Raw genomic sequence first — 20,537 nt, 5'->3', positions numbered from 1 at the left:
GAGGCTGAGGTGGGAGGACTGCTTGAGCCCAGGAGTTCAAGGTTACAGTGAGCTATGATTGTGCCACTGCACTCTAGCCAGGGTGACAGAGCAAGACTCCATCTCTAAAAAAATAAAACAAATACCATTACTAAGATTGTTGTAAGAATAAAGTAAATCAACTACAGAGACCCTGGCACCCAGTAAGTGCTCAACAAATAATAGCCCCCCAAGGTACACTGGATAACTCTAAAGAAAAATAGAAATAGGGAGAAAAAATGTGAATAGGAACACAAAAAATAAGGTAGAGGAAATAAATACAAACAAGGATTACAATAATTATAAATGGGTTAAATCTACCTATTAAAGGACAGCCTCAGATTGGGTTAAAAACAAGTTATTTGCAAGAGACACACCTGAAGAAATCAAAGTTCCCTCTTTACCCATCTTTCCAAGCCTAGGGGGTTCCCTGCAGCCCTTACCATCCCACACTGCAGACAACCCCTTGTCTTTTCAGTCCTTCCTCAGTACATGATTATAACCCTTTGTTCATACCATATATTGCTGGCAGTTGATTATCTACATATCAAAGGCTCAAAATTCTTTTAGGCACCAAAACTTTTATTTACCCATCTTCCTACTTTCTTTTAACATTATAAACATTATATAAACATTATAAACCAATCTTTTTGACCCAGGGTTGTGATAGGAACCATCATGTTACAAAGTGCTGGCAGATCTAAGCCTACTTTTATGTTTTTCTGGCCCCTCCCAACCTCTGGCTGTCACTTCTCTTGTTCTTTCTTGGTTGTCCCTTAACAGTCTACTCTAATCCCTATAAAATAGGGACTAAAGTACCAACCTCATTGTTACGAGGTTTAAGGGAAAAAAAAAAAAAGGCCCAGGACTCAGCCAGGCTCTCAGGAACATTCAAACTCCAACATTTCCTCCTTACCCTTCAATAAAGCTGCTTCTCAGGCCAAGCACAGTGGCTCACACCTATAATCCATGCACTTTGGGAGGCCAAAGTGGGAGGATCACTTGAGGCCAGGAGTTGGAGACCAGCCCGAGCAAGAGTAAGACCCCATCTCTACAAAAAATAGAAAAATTAGCTGGGTGTGGTGGTGTGTGCCTGTAGTCCCAAGTACTCGGGAGGCTGAGGCAGGAGGATCACTTGAGCCCAGGAGTTTGAGGTTGCTGTGAGCTAGGCTGACACCACTGTACTCTAGCCTGGGAGACAGAGCAAGACTCTGTCTCAAAAAAATAAAAAATAAAAAAATAAAGCTCATTCTCATCTGTCATGGACTAAGGGACTAGTTAACCTGTAAACCAAGCACATGGGTAGAATAAGTCCATAGGCCAGGTGAAAGCCTAGATGATAAAACACATGGGCTTTGTGACCACCCCTACCAACTTCCAGCCTAGAGAAGGACTGACTTAGTGAGCAGTTCCAAGACCCTTAGCTCATGGTTTCCTGTGGATGTCTCTCTTGTACCTCCATCGTGACCAGCCCTTGAGGAGAGGCCTCTCAACTCCCCCTGCCACACTTGGAACCGTTAAGGGACACGGCAGAGGCCACAGACTGAGTAACCAGCCCCAGGGAGTCGATGGGGGAGACACTGACAAACCAATCGCAAAGTTGGTGCCATTTGCTGTTGCGGAGGAGAAGTAGGGCCTGGGCGAGGGCAGCGGCTGGAAGCTGAAGGGCAGGCCTGGCTCTCAGTAGCGGTAGTGGTCAGGCTTGAAGGGGCCATCACGGGACATGCCCAGGTACTTGGCCTGCTTCTCAGTCAGCTTGGTCAGCTTCACGTTCAGCTTGGCCAGGTGGGCTTCGGCCACTGCCTCATCCAGCTGGGGAGAAACACAGAAGACCTGGAATCAGCGTCATGCTCCGGGACCCCTTAACTCCATCCAGGCGCCAGCAGAGGCAAAAATGGTTCTGCTGTGGTATCTGCCATGTGTGTTACCCACATTACCTCATTCCATCCTCACAGCCAGCTGCAGTGAATGTGTTGTTTTGGCTGCCCAGCTCCTCTTCAAGAGTGAACCATGCCAATCCACCCCACCAAGCAGCCCAGGTGGGCCCATCAATTACATCTCCTTCCTCATCCTCCACCAACCCAAGCAGCTAACCAAAATGTCTCTCTGGAATTTACCTATAGACAGGACATATTTTCCACATAGAGACAGGGGTGCTCCAATTCCACTGGGATTCCTAAACAGGGAAGGGTATTGGTCTTACCTGACAGGTGAAATGAATGTAGAGAGAAGAGCCGACAGATAAAGACAGCTATGATAACACTGAATCCTGGATCTGGTATCTGAATCCTAGACTTCTCCATTATACAGCCAATACAGTTCCTTTTTTGATTAAAATATATCCATAAGTTCTTTGATACTCCTGCCTTCAAAAGGTAGAGCCTAATTCTTCCTCCCTCCCCCGCTTAAGTGACTCATTTCTAATGAACAGAATAAAGCAGAAGTGATCGTGTGTGACTTTGGACACAGGTCACAAGAGGCACTGTGGCTTCCTCCCTGCTCTTCCCTGGATCACTTACTCTGGGGGAAGCCAGCTGCTATCTGGTGAGGACACGTAAGCAGCCCTAGAGAGAGGTCCACAGGCAAGGAACTGAGACTCCTGTCAACAGTGATGTGAAGAGAGTCTTCCAGCCCCAGTCAAGTCCTCAGATGACTTCAGCCCTGGCAGAAATCTTGACTGCAACCTCATGACAGACCCTGAGTCAGAATCGGCCAGCTAAGCTGATCTCAAAATTCCTGACTCTCAGAAACTGAGATAATATATGTTCATTGTATTAAGGCAGTCAGTTTGAGGGTTAAATTGTTATACGGTAATAGATAACTAATACACTGGTTTGAACAGGGTTTTTACCACTTGCCACCAAATGGATCTTGACTAAAAGAACTGTCACCGTCCTTTTACACAGGAGGAAATCAATGCTCAGAAAGGCAGAATGACTTGCCCAAGGTCACACAGCTAGAGACTAGCAGAACTAGGATTTGAATCCAGGGCCATCAGGCTCCAAAGCCCCAAAACGTGTCTCAAGCACCCCAGCTTATGGTCTCTAGGGCAGCTTTGAAGAGATCAAACGGAAACCAAGGAGGACAAAGGCTGGGGTTGGATAAAGCAAGCCCCTACCTCTGACCAGTGATGACACACATAAAAGGAGCTGAGAAGAAGGCCAAGAGGCCACACTTAAAGATGGTCAACTCTGGGTGTAGCTCTGACTTTCTCAGCTTCTGGCTCTGGGTGGGGCCTCTCTGTACCCTATCCCTTAGGACCCCAAATCCCCTCCCATGATGGCTTGACAGCCTTTGGCCACAACCCAGCCCAGAGAGCTTTTACAGTCCCAGGTACTTTCATATCCCTTGTCTCATTAGAGCCTCATGAACACCCCTAAGAAGTAGGAAGGGCAGGGTTTAACCTTGTATTTAACAGATAAAGAGAAGAACCTAGAGAAGGTGATGACGTGCTCAAGTGAGGCAGGCAAAGGTAGGACCAGAGCCCAGCCCCTAGTCCATGTCAGTTCTAGAAGCACGATGAAGTCTCCAACTGCCAGAGTACACACTGAACTGTCCTTTTTCGTGGCCTGGACTAGCCCAGAACTTTTCCTTCTCCCACTCCCACACCAGAAGGCAGTGTGTCATGTCATAATAGTTAACAGCTTGGACAGAGCTGGGTTCTACTCCTGGCCTAATATTTAACAGCTGGTGAGAGCAAGTCAATATTTAAACCTTAGTTTCCATATTTGTAGGATGGATCATTTATCTCTGATGGCTGTTACAAAGATCAGTGATATTCAGAGTGATTAGTGCAAGTAGGTAATTTAATAAATGGTGGCTACTCTGTCATTGTTGTTAACCAACTGTTGTTATCCTTTGCCAACGTACAGTGTGAAGCCAAGAATGTCCTGTCCCCGAGCTCTGTCTTCCCATGTCTTAGCAACAATGGAGGAAGGAGGTAAGGATGGGACCGGGTGCTAGGGCAAGAGGTGAGATCTTTTCCTCTTTCACTTCCAACCCTGGCCTCATTTCAAAGGCCTGACCAGTTTCTCACCAAATTCACAGCCATATTTCACCCAACTGGGATGAGATGGGATCAAGTGAAAAGTTTTTTTTTTAATTCCACAACAAGCCTGGGGACCTGGCTGCACAGAACAGGGTACCTCTTTGAAATCCTCATGGGTAAAACATTTGGTCCAGCAAGACAGTGCCCCAGGGAGACCAGGAAGAAGGGGTTGGTTGGCTCTGGGGGCAGATGCCCAGGCCTCGAGGAGACCCCCAGACCTTTTCCTACTTTTTCCTCAATGGACAGAACCAGCCTTTCAAGGGGTGGGTGGGTGGTTTGAAGACCCCATCACAACCTCTCCAGCAGTCAAAGGCTGGAAGAGCAAGAGCTACTCTTACCATTTAGGGAAATTGAGGACCAGACAGGGTAAGTGGCAAAGTTCATCTGTGTGCAAAAAGAGCCAGGACTAAAACGTAGCAATGCTGACCCCTAGGGACGGGTGGACGGCACAGGGTGTCAGGATGAGCACTGGATTTGATGTCAGTGGACCTCTAGTCATAGTTATGCCGACCACACACCCAGGGCACGTGAGATGCCACGATTGGTGATGCATCACCTTATCCCAAGGCCACACACCTGCAGCCTGTAGACAGCACTCAGCTTACAGACATATCCAAGTTGACCTACCCAGTTGTTTTTTAAAACTGTAATGAGTTGCCTATGTTAAAAAATTGATTATTTCACAAAGATCTTGGTATCTGCCTTCTCTGGAAAGGTCAGAAGCCCTGGTCCAGTGGACCTGGATTCCCAGGTGGTGACAAGTGAGTGGCAGCCACCCCTTTACCTGGGACATGCTCTCTTCAGCTCCCATCCAGCCTGCTTCCCTCATTTAACTACCTAATACCTACCTGTGGGCACATGGGTTCGTGACCCCAATGTAGGGAAATTCTCACAATCCTTAAGGGAGGTACTATTACCTTCATTTTACAGGTGAGGAAATGGAGGCACAGAAGTTAAATAATTTTCCCCAGTTACACAGCCTCTAAGTGGGGAGGCTGAGATTCACCTGCCTCCCTGGGTGTGCTGTAAGGAGTCTTTCCCCACTTTGAGCTATGGTTTCCTCCTTTGTCAATTGGGGAGAAAGATTTCTACACTGTAGAGGACCCCGTGAGGACCTCTAAGAAGGTAGACAGGCCAGCACTCTACACACTCTGGCAAGCCCTGCATGGGAAGCACAGGACCCTTGGCTTGAGATGGAGGTGAGTACCCACCTTTTTGGGCAGGAAGTGAACCCCGACAGGGTACTTGTCTGGGTGGGTCCATAGCTCAATCTGTGCCAGCACCTGGTTGGTAAAGGAGTTGCTCATCACGAAGCTGGGGTGGCCCATGGCACAACCCAGGTTGACCAGCCGGCCCTCGGCCAGCAGGATGATGCGGCGCCCGTTCTTCAGCCGGTAGCGGTCCACCTGCAAGGGGGCAGAGCCACAGTGAGGGCTGGCGGGGCACTGCTCCACAGCCCACCACGCCACACCCTACCCCCTCGTCCAGCGGGCCTCCCTGCCTCCAACTGTGCCCACAGGGGCCTGTACCGCCCCTGCACGACCTCCAGCACGGGGCCTGGCACAGCAACTAATAGTAGCTGATATTTATTAGGCAACTCTGAGCTGCAGACATCATAGGTCTGCTGTAAGAATTTAATGAGTTGACACGTGTAAAGCACATAGCAGGTACTCAGTAAGTAGTAGCTAATATTATGATTATTACCATGCGCCCCATATTAAATCCTTTACATATAACGATCACATTTAATCCTAAAAACAACCCTGTGATGTTAGTACTGCTATCATCCCCATTTCACAGATAAAGAAAATGAAGTTTACAGGGTTAAGTCACTTGTCCAGAGCCACACACTAAGAAGTGGCTACAATTTGAGTCTGGATAGCCTGAGGACAGATCCAATGTTCTTGGTAACCAAATAACTGAATGCAGCTCAGTAAAGCTTAGTAAAGGTTGAATGCCGTGGTGCTCAACTTTGGCTGCAGGTTGCAATCACCTCAGAAGCTTAACAAAATGGGGATACCCTTGGCCTCACTCCCAGAGATTCCTATTCAAGTGGCGCACGGTGTGGCTCCCGGCTGACTCTGCCAAGGTTGAGAACTTTTGGTTTAGTGAGTGAATGTGAAGTGGAATCCCAGTCCTCCATCCTCCCCAGCTGCCTGAACACACAAGTTTGCTTTCTCCCCACTGCCATCTTGTCACTTGTCATCCTGCTCCCTCACACTTGCCTCCCAAACACTTCCCCAAAAGCCCAGATTTCCAAGCTGCTCCCAGAGGCCTAGAACAAGTCCAAGGAAAGGTCTCCAATGCCCATCCAACATGCCCTCATTCAGTACACATCCACTGATGCACACCTGAACCAAGCCCCTTGCAGGGACTGCAAGACCCTCCTCTGAAAGCCTCCCTCTCCCTGCCTGCCACTGTTTTCCTCCTCCACACAGTAGTAAGAGCGATCTTTCTAAAACAGCAACCTCAATGTGTACAGCTCACCTGACTAACACCATCAGGGATTCCGGCTGCCCTCTGGATAAAGTCTGACCCCTCAAGCCTGGCTCTGAAACCAGGCCCTCCTCCTCCCATCCTGCTGGGCAGAGTGCAACAGATCTCCCCGGCTGCCCTCCTTGGTGGCCGGCCCAGCGTGCCCCTCCTCACCTGGGGCTTGATGTTCACCTTCTCCACAGCGTTCTCGTTGAGCCACTTGACATCAATCTCCACGTCGAAGTGTCCAATGTTACACACGATGGCATCATCCTGCATCTGCTCAAAGTGTCTGTGGGGGGCCCCAAGCCCAAGGGAGACTGTCAGGGACAAAGAGCAGTCCCAGGCCCACCTCCATCTCTTGCTCCCTTGGACCCCATCTGGCACCTACCGGCCAAGGATGATGTCAACACAGCCTGTGGTGGTGACAAAGATGTTGCCCTCCTGACAGGCCTCATCCATGGTGGTCACCTCATAGCCTATGTAGAGACAGTGGCAGTGGGTTATCTATGGTGGCCTTTCCCCTCCTCTGGCCCCTGTGGCTGACAGCAACCCTCACCCTGTCGTACCCTCCATGGCTGCCTGCAGTGCGTTGATGGGGTCGATCTCTGTGATGATGACACGGGCCCCGAAACCCCTCAGGGCCTGGGCACAGCCCTTGCCCACATCGCCATAGCCTGCTACCACTGCCACCTTGCCCGCGATCATCACGTCTGTGGCTCGTTTGATGCCATCTATGAGGGACTCCCGGCAGCCATAGAGGTTGTCAAACTTGCTCTGAAAGGAGAGGGGGGGACAAGGGGCGATAGGGGCGGGCACAGCCCTGGGGCCCACAGCATCCAGCTGGGCTGACCACCCTCTGACCCCCAGCCAGCCAATGCCCCACACAGCCATCCCCCTGATCAGCTCCGAGACCTTCTGCCTAGTCTTTCTCTGCTCATCTAGAAGGCTCTCCGGGGATCAATTACTAGGAGAGATTGCCCAGTCAAACGATTTGCTTAACTTTGAAGCTCTTCATACCAAAAGCCACGCAGCTCTTGAATCCCAGCTCTGAAGCCCCGTGTAGCCCCTCTCTTCTTTAATGCTCTCATTACCCTCCATCTGTAACCCCGTCCCCCTTAGATGAGGGCTTCGTGTCCCAGCCTGCAGCCCTCCTGGGCAGCCTCCTTCAGGGCCGACTCCCGAGCTGCACTGGGAGCTGCAGCTGTCACTGCCCCTCAGGCTCACCTTGGTGACGGAGTCGTTGACGTTGATGGCAGGCACCTTCAGGATCCCATTGGCCATCATCTTGTACAGATTGTGGACCCCAGTTGTGGTCTCCTCAGAGATGCCCCGGATGCCTGAAAAACAGGGGCAGGGATGAGCCTCAGGGAGGCCACACCTGAACTCGCCCCAAGTCCTCATCTTTGCCCCCTAAAGGCCATTCCTCTTTCTGGGTTCCCGTCTCCGGGCTGATACCACAGTCTACCCAGTCACCCAGGCCAGCATGAGGGAGGAGCCACCTGACACCCTCCATCGGGAATCCACGGCCAGGCCTGACGATTCTGCCTCCCAGCAACTCTCAACTTCTCCGTTTTCACTGCCACTGCCCTCGACCCTGCCCTCTCACCTCTCGCCTGGTCTTGCCACTACCCACCCTCCACACAGCAGCCAGCAGTCACTTTTAACATGCGTATTCTCAATCTTTTCAAAACCCTCCAATTATTTCCCTTTGCTCTCAGAATCGAGCCAAACTCTTTTCTTTTGGTCTATCAAGTCCTCATACATCTGGCCTTCCCTAAAGCTCCAACTACATCCTATAATATGTCTCACTGAAGGATCCCTTTGTTCACTGCTGCCATGTTGGCTTCCCTTCTATTTCCTGAATAGTCCACACTTTCCTGCCCCAGGGCTTTTGTACTGCACTCGCTGCACTCCCTCCTCCCTCTACTCACCCCCCTGCCTTGCTTTGAATAAAGCTGGCTCCTTCCCAGCTGGCCCTATGCTTGCCTGTGAGCTGTCATCTCAGCCAGGCCCCCTCAGCTGCCCCAGCCTCACACTGTCAGCGGTCAGGAGGCTAGGCCCCAGCATGCCTGCCAGAGCCTGCTATCTGCCCGTCTTCTACAGACTGTGCTGCCCAAGGCACTGGGAGTCCTGCCAAGCCTGCTGCCTGCGTGTGGGCGAGCAGGCCCCATCCAGGCCGCCAGCACCAGCCCACCTGCCCTGCCCTGCTCACCTGCCAGGAGCTCTGGGTATTTGGTGTGGATGAGGTTGGTAAGGTCACCACCATCGTCCAAAATCATGTTGAGGGGCCCATCCTTGAAGTACAGCGTCTGCTCGATGCACCACAGGTACTCCTCGTCCGTCTCACCCTTCCAGGCGTACACTGGAGGATTAGTGGCACATCAGGGCCTGGCCTTCCCCACCGGTACCTGCTCCAGGGAATGACCCTGGCAGAGCCAACACTATCTCCTTCCCAATTCCCAGCCCCAGCCACCTCCAGCCCCTTTGAGGACTCAGCAGTGGTAAGAACACAACTTGGAGCTGGAATGATCTGAGTTCAAATTCTGGCTCTGCCACTCACAAGTTGCGTGACCTCGGGCAAATCACTTCACCTCTCTGAACCCCTTTTCTCCTTTACAAATGGGCTCACAACAGTATGGATTAAGTGAGACGGAGGCCAAGTACAGCTGCCCAGATATAGGTATTGGGAAGTAATTATTTCCTTTCCCATCTTCTGCCTGAGCCCCAAGGACTGGGGCATCAACCCACAGTGACCAGGGCTCTCACCCACAATGCCTACAGCCACTGTGGGTCCCACAATGCCTCCTCCTCAGCGGTATCCACGAGGCAGGATCCAGAGTTTGTATTGCACTGAAAGGATTGAGTGCCCAGCAGCCATCGTGGTGGCTAGTTTCAGGCAAAGTCTGGCCAAAAAATTACTAATAGCAGTTACCGTGTATGGAGTACTTTCTCTGTGCCAGACTTTACTCTAACTGCTTCATGCCCCAGCTTATTTTTCCTTATAGAAACCCTGTGAAGCAGGCATTACCATCGTCACTACCTACAGACACCCAGAAAGGGGCTGAGATGCACCTCGGTCCCCCAGCATGGCATTACGGAGTAGGCACTAGATCTGAAGGCTACTGCCTGCCAGCCTACACTCCTCCCTTCATGTGGTCTGACTGGGACACGGGTGTGAGGCTCCCAGGAGCCTCCGGAGAGCAGACGACACCAGCCAAGCCAAACCAGCTGCCCCTGACCCCAAGTGGAACAGACAATGGTCTTGAAAACAAGGCTTTTCCCAGAAGAGGGCCATGAAGCCCAACCAAGGCTGAGGAGTGGGGGATATGGCCATTCAGCCCTGGTCAGTCTGTGGAGGTATCTCCCCTCCACCTGTGGTTGGTTAGATGGAATCTCGAATGTCCTATTCAATCACTAGGTCAGATCTAACCACTCCTCTCCCCAAGCCCAGACAGACATGTGCCCAGCAGCTTGTTACAAAGACCTTTCTCTTCAGTCCTGGTCCTTCTCTGGGCCCCTAGACCACCATACCGTAGGCAATGAACCAACCTCTGGGGCTCTTCTCCTGCCCAATATCCCTTCCTAATTCTTTGGAAACAGACTCACATCCATCCTTTAAGGAACCTCTCCTCCTCTACATCCTGTGGTTCCCAGCCATAAGATCCTCCCCCGCCTGGTCACAAGGCTTGAGTTGGGTCAATAAAGATTTTAGATGACATTGGAACAAAGCAGCTCTTTTCTAAGTTTTACTGGGCTAGGACTTTGTGGCCATGACTCCTCTCCCTGCCATAAGGAAGCTTGTTGCTATAGAAGTTAGTAACAAAAACAGAGAAGCAGAGCCCCTTCATACATCCCACATGACCCAGCAGCAAGCAGGACCCACCTGGAATGCCGGCCTTGGCAATGGCAGCTGCTGCATGGTCCTGGGTGGAAAAGATGTTGCAGCTGGACCACCGCACCTGGAAGAGCCAGCAAAATAGGGCTGTGGTCACTGACAGCTCAGAAGCACCAGGGTCACTGCACAGGAATAGGGGAAAGCTGTGGAGGTAGGGGTGAGAGGCTTGGAATCTAGACCCAGCCAGCTCTAGGACCACAGGCTGGGGACTCCGGGTGAATGGATGGGAGCCGGAGAAGTGATGAAATCCAACTGAGGTTTTAAAACATCACTCTGGTGCTGTGCAGAAGGAAAGGGCTAAAGCAACAAGACAAGTAAAGAAGCTGTTGAGGAAGAGTCCAGATAAGAAATAGTACTATAATGGTAGCAGCGGAAGTGAAGGGAAGCTAGATATATTCTGAAGGTTGAGCTACCAGGATGTGCTGAGGGATTAGTTGTTGGGGTGAGAGAGAAGGAGATCAAGGATGACCCCCATGTTCTTGAACTGAAAGAACCTGGAAGGCTGGAGTTTCCATTTACTCATATGGGGAAGACTTCGGGAAGAGGAGGGGGCAGAAAGTCATGAGTTTGGACGTGTTCAGCTTGAGATGTGCACTAGACCTCCAACTGGAGACGACACATCAGCACCTGCATATGCAAGTCTGGAGTTCAAGGGAGAAGTCCAGGCTAGTACAGAAATTTGGGAGTCATCACCATATAGGCAGTATTTAAGGTCATAAAATCAGACCATCAGGAGAGTGAATGTTTTGAAGAAAAAGGTGCAAGTACTGAGATCTAGAGTACTGCAGTTAGGGCTGCTGTGCCGTCCGGTGCCATGCCCTGCCAACACTCCAGGAAACCACCTTGTTTCTTGATTCCCAGAGATCTTGGAAGAGCTGTCAATCATTGACACACATGACCCAAGCTGAACCAATCAGAGCACGCAATCCTCCAAGCAGCCATGATTGGTCCAGAAAAGGCGCAAGACCCTACAAGGGCCAATGAGAGCCAATCCTAACTGGACCAATGGGGTTGAGTTTTTCCTCCTGGAGCTCAGTCAGGACGACATGTTGGGCCGCGTCAGAACGCATCTTCGTAGTCAGGGAGAAAAATCTGCGTAAGAACATTCACCCTGAAAGGCAGGAGCACTGAGATAACAGAGAGGAAGACCAAGTGACAGGGAGGAGCCCTGCTGGGCCTGAGGTCATCTCCATACCTGAACTTCTCCCCACCGCCCCCAATCGGCTTCTTCCCTGGCTGAACCTAGAGGGGCAGGGGACTGGCTCAGGTCACACAGCGGTGGGCCTCACCTCAGCACCCAGGGCGACGAGGGTCTCAATGAGGACGGCGGTCTCCACAGTCATGTGCAGGCAGCCGGCGATGCGGGAGCCCTTCAGTGGCTTGGAGGCTGAGTACATCTCCCGCATGCGCATCAGGCCCGGCATCTCGTTCTCCGCGATGTTCAGGACCCTGCGTCCCCAGTCGGCCAGGCCAATGTCGGCTAGCGGGGAAAACCGGGGGAGTTCCATGTGTCAGCCGCCTCATCCCACCAATAGCGAAATGGTCACCATGTATGGACCCCAATCCGCGTGCGGACTCGAAACACTGGGGTTTACCGATCTGTCACTGCATTCCCTCACTCGTTCAGCAAGTGTTTATGGAGCCTGGGTAGTCAAGAAAGACCTGGTCCCTGCCTAACTGCAGCTTACTGCCTTGTGGGAGAACACATTTAATCAAACAATCACAAAGAGACATGAAAGTTACAACACAGAGATGTGTCCCTTTGAAAATTAACTATCAGACTGTATACCTCCCACCACCCTTCCTTTCTGCTGCTGCCTACCAACCTCCACATCACCCCTCATTCCCTAAAGATTTTAGCTCTCCAAGTCATCAATCTTGATGCTTCAACGGTCATAAATATTTTCTAATACTTTGGACTTAACACAGTTCCTTGATCTCCTTGAAGATGTGAAAATGCTTCTTTCTACGTGTTGGGAACTCATCAGTATAACTGATAGATACTCTTGGCCTCTCTCTGCCCCAGGGAAGGTGAAATGGGCTAGTCTGCTTAGTAAATCTGAGAGGAATACACTGAGCACACTCAGTTCAGCTGTCTGTTCTTTTTGCAAGCAAGGCCTACTTGTCCACCTGCAGGAAGTGGATGTTCTCTGCTCTTCCATATAGAGACCTACTAGGCTCGCCTTGCCTGTAACTGGTGAGTAACTGCTGAATTTGGGGATTCAGTTAGCAGATCATTTGACTCTCACACTAATCTATATCCTCTGGCTTTAATGTTATTAGTAATAAAAGGTATATTTGGGGCTTTATCTACCACTCAAAATGTCTCAAAATTGTCCAAATTCTCAGGCAGAAAAGAAGGATATCATTATAAGCTACCTGACTATCTCAATACCCTTCCCTCTAATCATCTCACCTTCCTCCCTCCCCTACCACACTGGTCCATTCCTGTCAGTCCCTAGGTTAATGCTTGAAAATGTGCCAGATGTATGGGATATTCATCTGGCATGCTTGTAAATCTCCCCTGGAAAATTAGATTCAACAGGTGTAAGATGGAGCCTGGGACTCACGGTGATTTTTATCTTTACGGAAGTTTAGATCCTGCCAATCACCCAAGGAAGTAGAGGGTGGGAGGCAAAGAGGGAAAGAAGGACCCTGCAGAAAATTTAGTAACTTAAGAATTAAATAGTCCGGGCATGGTGGCTCACACCTGTAAATCCTAGCACTCTGGGAGGCTGAGGTGGGTGGATCATTTGAGCTCAGGAGTTCAAGACCAGCCTGAGCAAGAGCAAGACCCCATCGATACTAAAAATAGAAAGAAATTAGCTAGACAATTAAAAATATGTAGAAAAAATTAGCCAAGCATGGTGGCACATGCCTGTAGTCCCAGCTACTCGGGAGGCTGAGACAGGAGGATTGCTTGAGCCCAGGAGTTTGAGGTTGCTGTGAGCTAGGCTGACACCATGGCACTCCAGCCCAGGCAACAGAGTGAGACTCTGTCTCAAAAAAAAAAAAAAAAGAAAAAAAGAATTAAATAATAAGTAATAAAACTGACTAAGTCAGTCTGCTTCCTACAGTGTATCTAAACAATTTTCAGAGATGAAATACTCCTCCCCCATGGGAGAGACCACTCCCAATGCACCTCAACACAACCCCTTCCTCACAGCACCACCCTCCACCCCACCCCTCCTACCCTGGCAGGCCATCACCAATGATAACTCTCCCTTGGAAATCTGGATTCCAAGCAACTAACTCTGGCCATGTCCCATCTTTCCAGTTCTCTCTCTCCAGAGCTCCAACTCAACATGGCTGTGGTCTGTCAGGTCAGAACCTCTAATCCATTAACCCAATTTCCACTGTCCCCTCTGCCCTCAGTTCCTTTGAGAACTCACTTGGGCAAAACTCCACCCCAGTTAAACCCAAAAACCTGCATTGTACCTATGCCACTGAACCAAGCAAGAGGAGAATCACAACCCCACCAAGAGGTCACATTTATTAAGACCATAAGTCTAAAGGAACACATAGCACATTGCAGCAATGCTATTACGTTTCCTAGTAAATTTATTCTCCTTTTCTACTCTCCCCAAACCTCCAACACCTTTCCTTATCAACTGACAACCTCACTTCACAATTCATTGAGAAGAATTCAGAACCATGGTCACTTTCCCTCTGTGGAATCCACTAGTCTTCCTCACCTGTAGCTATAGACCAGGCATTCTTTTCTGTTAAAACAGATGAGCTGTCCCTGCTCCATGGGGGGCCAATTGTATATCCTTTCACATCAAGGACTTAACTGTTCCACTGAAACTGCTCTTGTCAGGATGTAGGAAGCCCCCCACCTGATCCCCACCTCTGATGGTCAATAACCTGTGTTCACGTTTCTCCCAGCAGCATGGACCCCACTAATTAATTCTCCTTCCTGAAACCCTTTCCTTACTTGGCTTCTATGGCTTTGTCCTCCTGCGCTTTTCCATCTACCTTCCTGGTTCCTCTTCATCTAATAGACTCTAATGTCTGGGAGCCCTCGGGGCTCTATCATCTCCCTCTTCTCTAACTCTTACCAGATGAGCTCATCCAGTCTTACGGCTTGAAATACCTTCTCTACAGCAATGACTCCCACGTATTTTACTCCAGCCCAAACTTTCCCCCTGAACTTGAGACTCATATAATCCAACTGCCTACTCAGCACCTCCACTTGGCTGTCCAATGAATCTATTAATCTATTATGTATCAAGTTTGAGCCCTCATGACTACTGGCCCCACCCTTACCTTACTCCACCAATCTTCCCATTTTAGGAAATGAAACCACCATCCAAGCAGCTACTCTGGCCAAAAACTTGTGTATGACTTCTTGATTCCTCTTTTCCCCCTTTCACTTCCATCAGCACGTTTTTGGCTCAATATCCCAAACATACATGCAATCCAACTGCATCTCACCACCCTCGTGTAAACTGCCACTTCTCAGTTGGTCACTAATGCAGTCTCTTCACTGGTCCCCCTGCTCCCACATACCATTCTCCCCACAGCAGCCAGAGGGGGCAAGCTTAAAGAATTTAAGTTATGGGACCTCTACTCTTCTACTAAAGTAAACAAACAAACCTCCAGTGGCTTCCCCTAACCCATGAATAAAATCCCACTCCTCACCTGGCCCCTGAGCACACAGACCTCCTGTCTTCAGACAAGCTAACTCATTCTCATCTCAGAGCTTTAACCCAAGCAGCTCTCAGTCTGCACAGCTCCTCCCAAGTACCTAATACAGTACCTGGCACACAGTAGGTGCTCAAAAAAACCCTGGAAACAGGGTTCCCACTAAAGGAAGAGAGTGGGCCAGGGTGACTCAAATAGAGGGAGTAAGACGAGTAAGCAGTTTACTCCCAGTGCAGTGGGAAGCCTAGAGTTTTAAGAGGGTATCATTCAAAGTCCAGATTTGTGTTTTGAAAAGACCCCATTGGCTCCTGCCTAAATCTGTGGAATAAGAGACCCAGGGAGACAGACCTATATGAGACCAGAACTGGGGTGGTGACCTTGGAGGTAGAGAAGTGGCAGATCTGGTCACATAAAACAGAGACAACACTATATTATCTGTATTCACGTCTGTCCCATCCCATCCTTGGGTCACCTTTGTTTCTCAGTGTCCAGCAGAGCCTGGCACAGAGAAGGGGTCAGCAAATGTTTGCTGACCATATCTGCTGTCAGTACTGAATGAGATGGGGCTGGCACGTGACAGAGGTGGCAAAAATTGACACAAATCTGACCTAGTCCAACTCTTAGCGTTTACCAATGAGGAAAGGACCCAGAGAGGAGTTTGCCCCAGGTTCCACAGCCAGTCAATGGCAGAGGTGGAACTGGTGGCCAGGTGGGGCTAAAGGCTGTATGAGACAATAGGTTTTGTCCTGTCCTGCTAAGCTCTACCCTCTCCTCCACCATCACATGTCCCTCGGGCTAAAAATAACTCCTTCAATGCCCTCATGGCAGCTGTGCCAGCCCAGTGGTTTTCCAGGGGACCCTCAACTGCAAGGGCGCAGGAAGAGCTAGTGCTCCAAACTCTGGAGCTGTTGGTGCCCAGGAGAGCTGGAGCTGAGAACTTGCAGAAGTCAAACGAACACATCTCCCAGGACAAGCCAAGACGAAGGGCAAGACCTTCTCTAACCCTGCTTCTTCACCTTTAAAGTGAGGATAATCATCCTTAACCTTGATTATGTGCTCTGAGGATTAAAGAAGATGCCACATGGGCAAGGTGTGGCCCAGCAGGCCCTCCTTGAAGGAGGCTTCCTTCCTCCATCCTCACCAAGCCACGCTCCCCTACTTCCAAATCCAGCCTTATCTCCACGCACACAACCCAATGCCCCCAACCCTGGCCCACCCTCTCTCCACAGTATGACAAGCCCCCATTCCACCTCCACTACTGATGTGACCTTGACTTAACCTTTCTGGGCTTCAGTTTCATCATCCACACAATGGGGACAACAGTCTACTCTGGTGGCTACTTGAGCAATTTTCAACATCTTTGCAAGTCACCTCCTCTCAGGATGTCAGCTTTTTCCTGGGTATAACGGGCTAACATCTATCTCCATAAAGACTATCCTGTAAACACACGCATATCTCCAGATACACAGCAAGCACTCCATAAATGCTGGTGCCTTTCTCCAGGTTTAGTGGTGTCTTGAAGTTACTTTAAAAGCTGCTAGCCAGACTGAACTAGTTTTTGCTAAAAAATTAAAGTTGTTCCAAGTTTATTCACTTGTACACATGGTGAAAAGGGTGTGCTCAGAGGTCTAGACGCTCCACCACCTACTAGCTGTTAAGATTGTGGGCAAGTTACCACTGCGTCTCAGGATTCTCACTGTAAAATGAGAACAGTCCTCCCAGAGAACCAGGAGAATAAAATGAATTAGTCTAGAATAAAGCTAGAAGGCAGTGCCCATCCCACAGTAAACGCTCAATAAACGTTAACTATCAGTATGTCAGAGTTCAATCCGTAGGACAGCACCATTTTTCCAAATTTTCGTGGAGATTCTCTGCACGGCTGTCCCTGTTGAGTGACTACTAGCCCAAAGCCCCCGGTGCGCGGACCAGTGCCGGCCTCGGAGGGCTTTCCAGGCCTCCCCTCACACGCCTTTCGCGGCTTTCGAGCGCTCGCCTGCCCTGCAGGAGGCCCAGTCCGGGACCACTCAGCTGGCCGGGGTGTGGTCCAGGCCGGGAGGCAGGACCCGGGCCCCTGGGGGCAGGCTGCAGCCAGGCTCGCCCTCCCCACCCGTGGCCCGCGGACAGGCCGTCTGCTCCCGGCTCCGCAGCCCGCGCGGCGGCACGGAGCGTCGCGGGGCACTCTGGGACTTGCAGTCCGCGGCCGCCTCCGACGACCGGCTCGCGGCGGCGCGTGAACTCCAACCTCCAGGTGGCCTCGCGCGGCCATGAACCCGCCGAGCCTGCGAGTCGCGGGGTTCCTCAGCGCCCGGGGTGGGCCCTGCAGCCGCCGCCCCCAACACACCTCAGGCCGGTGTGGAGGGGGCCCTGCCGGCTGCAAGCCCTGGAACTCACCGACTTTGTAGGGCAGTTTGTCAGACATGCTGGCAGTGCTTCCGCACGCAGTGATGGACACGGGTGCAGGAGGCGGGCCTCGCGCAGGGCACGGAACCGGGCGGGCGGCGCCGGGCAGGGATCTGCGTGTGGCGCCGGCGCCTTTAAATATCTCCCCCGTGCTTGCATATTCATGAGCCCCGCCGGGGCTGAGCCGTCCGGGGCGGGGCCCAACGCACGGGGGCGGGGCCGGAACCGACTTCCCCCGGGCTGAGCGGCGTCAGAAGTTCCCCCGGGCACCGGCAGACCTCCGGCGACGGTCCGGAAGGGCGTGCGGGGAGAGCCGGGAGAGCGAACCCAAGCGGGTCTTTCATTTGTTCAGCCAGTGAATTCTGTGTCAAAACCAAGCGGAACTGAAATTCCAGCCAGTTCACTTCGTTCAGCCTCAGTTTACTCATCTGTAAAACGGACCAAATGACACTCACCACACAGATTCTAAGAAAGTTGCTGTATGTTAGATACCTAGCACATCCCCGACCTTCCCCCTCCTCCAAGTAACCACTACCCTGAGTTTAGGCAAATCTGCATGCATTTATTTATACTTTTATTACGTATGTGTACCTCATTAAACAATTCTTAAAGTTCTTTCTGTGTTTAAAACCTCTATATAAATGAGAAAAGAAAATAACTTTTATCTGAGGAATGAGTCTTTTTAAATTATCAGAAAAGACATTAAAATGAGCCAGCAATCAGGTCATACTCCCACCTTTGAGCTGTGTATTCATCTCCTTAATCTGTTTGCTATTGTCCCTAGTAGCTATAAATTAACCTAATAATGCCACACTGCCCTGGACACTTAAGAATGTATAGCCAATCACTAATCGATGATACTTCTGTAAACCAATGAGAATTCCTGACAAACAACTTTGTATTGGCCCACTCCCTGTCCCTCCTTTTTGCCTTTAAAAGCCTGCTTGTAACAAAGGCCAAACTGAGCTCTTATCTAAGGTTTTTCGGGTCTGTGCCTTCCAGGCAGCTGTCCTCACTTTGGCTCAAGTAAACTCTTGAGGTCATATTTTGTTCTTCAGTCTCTTCCTTTTAGGTTGACATAAATATCAACCGTACTTACCCTTCTGCAACTTGCCATTTTCTGTCAGCATTATATTTGTGAGTTATGCGTGTAGCTTGAGTGCATTCACTTTTGCTGCTGTATAGTTCAGTTATCCCCAGGTGTGGGGGGAATCGGTTCTAAGACCCCCGTGGATGCCAAAATCTGCCTATGCTCAAGTCCCTTCTATTAATGTAGAACAGGGTAGTATTTGCATAGATCCTATGCACACCTTCCTGTGTACTTTAAATCATCTCGAGATTATTAATAATACCTAATAAAATGTAAATGCTATGTAAATAGCTGTTATATTGTGTTTTTAATTTGTATTATTTTTATTGAATATTTTCATTGTGAGTTTGGTTGAATCCATGGATGCAGAAGCTGTTGATGCAGAGGCTGACTGTATTTTACTGTATACGTACCATGATTTATCTGTTGTCCTGTTTAGCTAATGTGCAGGCGGTACACAGCTTGTGGCTATTGCATAGATGCAGCAATGAACATTTCTTTACTTGTCTCCTGGTGCCCAGGAGGGGGTTTCTCTGGGGCATAAGTGTATCTAGGGGTGGAGTTTCTGGGCTGAAGTTACATCTTTAACTTTCCTAGATATTGCCAATTGCTTTCCAAGGTAGTTTTACCATTTACTCTCTCAGCAGTGCCTGGGAGGGCTGGTTGATCCACATCCGTGTCACACCTCATCTAACATAAGGTTTTGTTGGACTGATGAGTGTGAAAATGTATCTCTTTCTGGTTGTAATTGGCCACCTGAAGACCCTTTTACATTTCTCAAGGAATTTATCCACCCCCTTATACCACCCCCATCTGCACCCCAAGTCATCCCATCTCTACCCTGACCCTCCCATCTCCTTCCTCCCCTTCTCAAACTTTTTCAGGGTTGTCCTTGTACTGGGTCTGCACTTCCTCATCTCCTGTTCAGTCCTCAGCTGTGTGGTCTCCACCCCCAAGGCCTCCACTGAAACTGCTCCAGCCAAGGTCATCAGGGAACCTGGCGGGGATATTACTGGTGTGCCTCTGCCTGCATCCCAACCCACCTCCCCTCTGCAAACCACTGCTCTTGGCTCCCACTTTCCTGACTCTCCTCTCACTTCCTCCTCCTCCAACACCTTCAAGGGTCGATGTTCCTTTTTCCTCTTACTCTGCTCTCTCTTCCTGAGCCATCTCACTCACACTTCTGGCTGCTGTGACCACTTATATCCAATTGACCCATGTGCCATGGAATCAAACACCGCCTTACCCCTGAAGTCACCTATGTCCCTCCTCAATCACATGCCTCTTCTCCACACCCCTAGAGTTACCGCAACAATGACTTTTGTCTTAATCATTCCTTTGCTTTTCTTAATGGGTTTTTCTACCTATATGACTATCCCTAAACAATATATTGTTTTGTTTTGACTGTTTTTTTGCCTTTGTATAAAAGAAATTGTATTGTATATATTTGTCTGCAACTTGCTTTTCTCTCTCAACATTATTTTTGAAAGTCATTCGCATAGATGCTGTAGCTGTGGTTCGTTTATTTTCATTTCTGTAATAATTCACTGAATGAATATATCACAGTTTATACAATCTGCTATTGGTGGACATTGGGTTGTTTCAGTTTTTTGCTACTACAAACAATAATGCTCTAACATTCTTGTGTGTATATATATCTAGGAGTTGAATTGCTCGATCATAGGGTATGCTCATGTCCAACTTAACAAGGTAATATGAAACTGTTTTCCAAAGTGGTTGCATCAGTCTATACTACCACCAACAGTGGATAAAAATTCTTGTTGTTCTATGTCCTTACTAGCACTTCCTATTATCGAATTTTAATTTTTTGCCAATCTGGTGGGTATAAAATGGTATTCCATTATGGTTTTAATTCGCATTTCTCTACTAATGAGGTTAAGCATCTATTCATGTGTTATAACCTATCTTTCCTCTATGAGAAGATTCTCAAATCTCTCTTT

The 20,537-nt window shown here is 49.6% G+C and overlaps 1 protein-coding gene across 1 annotated transcript; it reads right to left on the bottom strand.

The window, feature by feature from the left end:
- Window positions 1–1,191: 1,191 nt before the first annotated feature.
- AHCY (adenosylhomocysteinase) lies at window positions 1,192–17,653 on the bottom strand. Its single transcript, XM_045528779.1, has 10 exons — window positions 17,478–17,653; window positions 11,729–11,919; window positions 10,428–10,503; window positions 8,757–8,906; window positions 7,769–7,881; window positions 7,111–7,318; window positions 6,933–7,020; window positions 6,716–6,833; window positions 5,278–5,472; window positions 1,192–1,830 (listed from the first exon to the last, which is right to left on the bottom strand). Exons 1-10 carry the CDS (start codon window positions 17,503–17,505, stop codon window positions 1,699–1,701), a joined length of 1,299 nt encoding a protein of 432 aa, XP_045384735.1. The 5' UTR covers window positions 17,506–17,653; the 3' UTR covers window positions 1,192–1,698.
- Between the last annotated feature and the right edge of the window lie 2,884 nt (window positions 17,654–20,537).

This window comes from Lemur catta, chromosome 17 (assembly GCF_020740605.2).
Source record: "Lemur catta isolate mLemCat1 chromosome 17, mLemCat1.pri, whole genome shotgun sequence".
Lineage (NCBI taxonomy): Eukaryota > Metazoa > Chordata > Mammalia > Primates > Lemuridae > Lemur > Lemur catta.
This window is presented reverse-complemented; position numbering and strand designations above follow the sequence as displayed.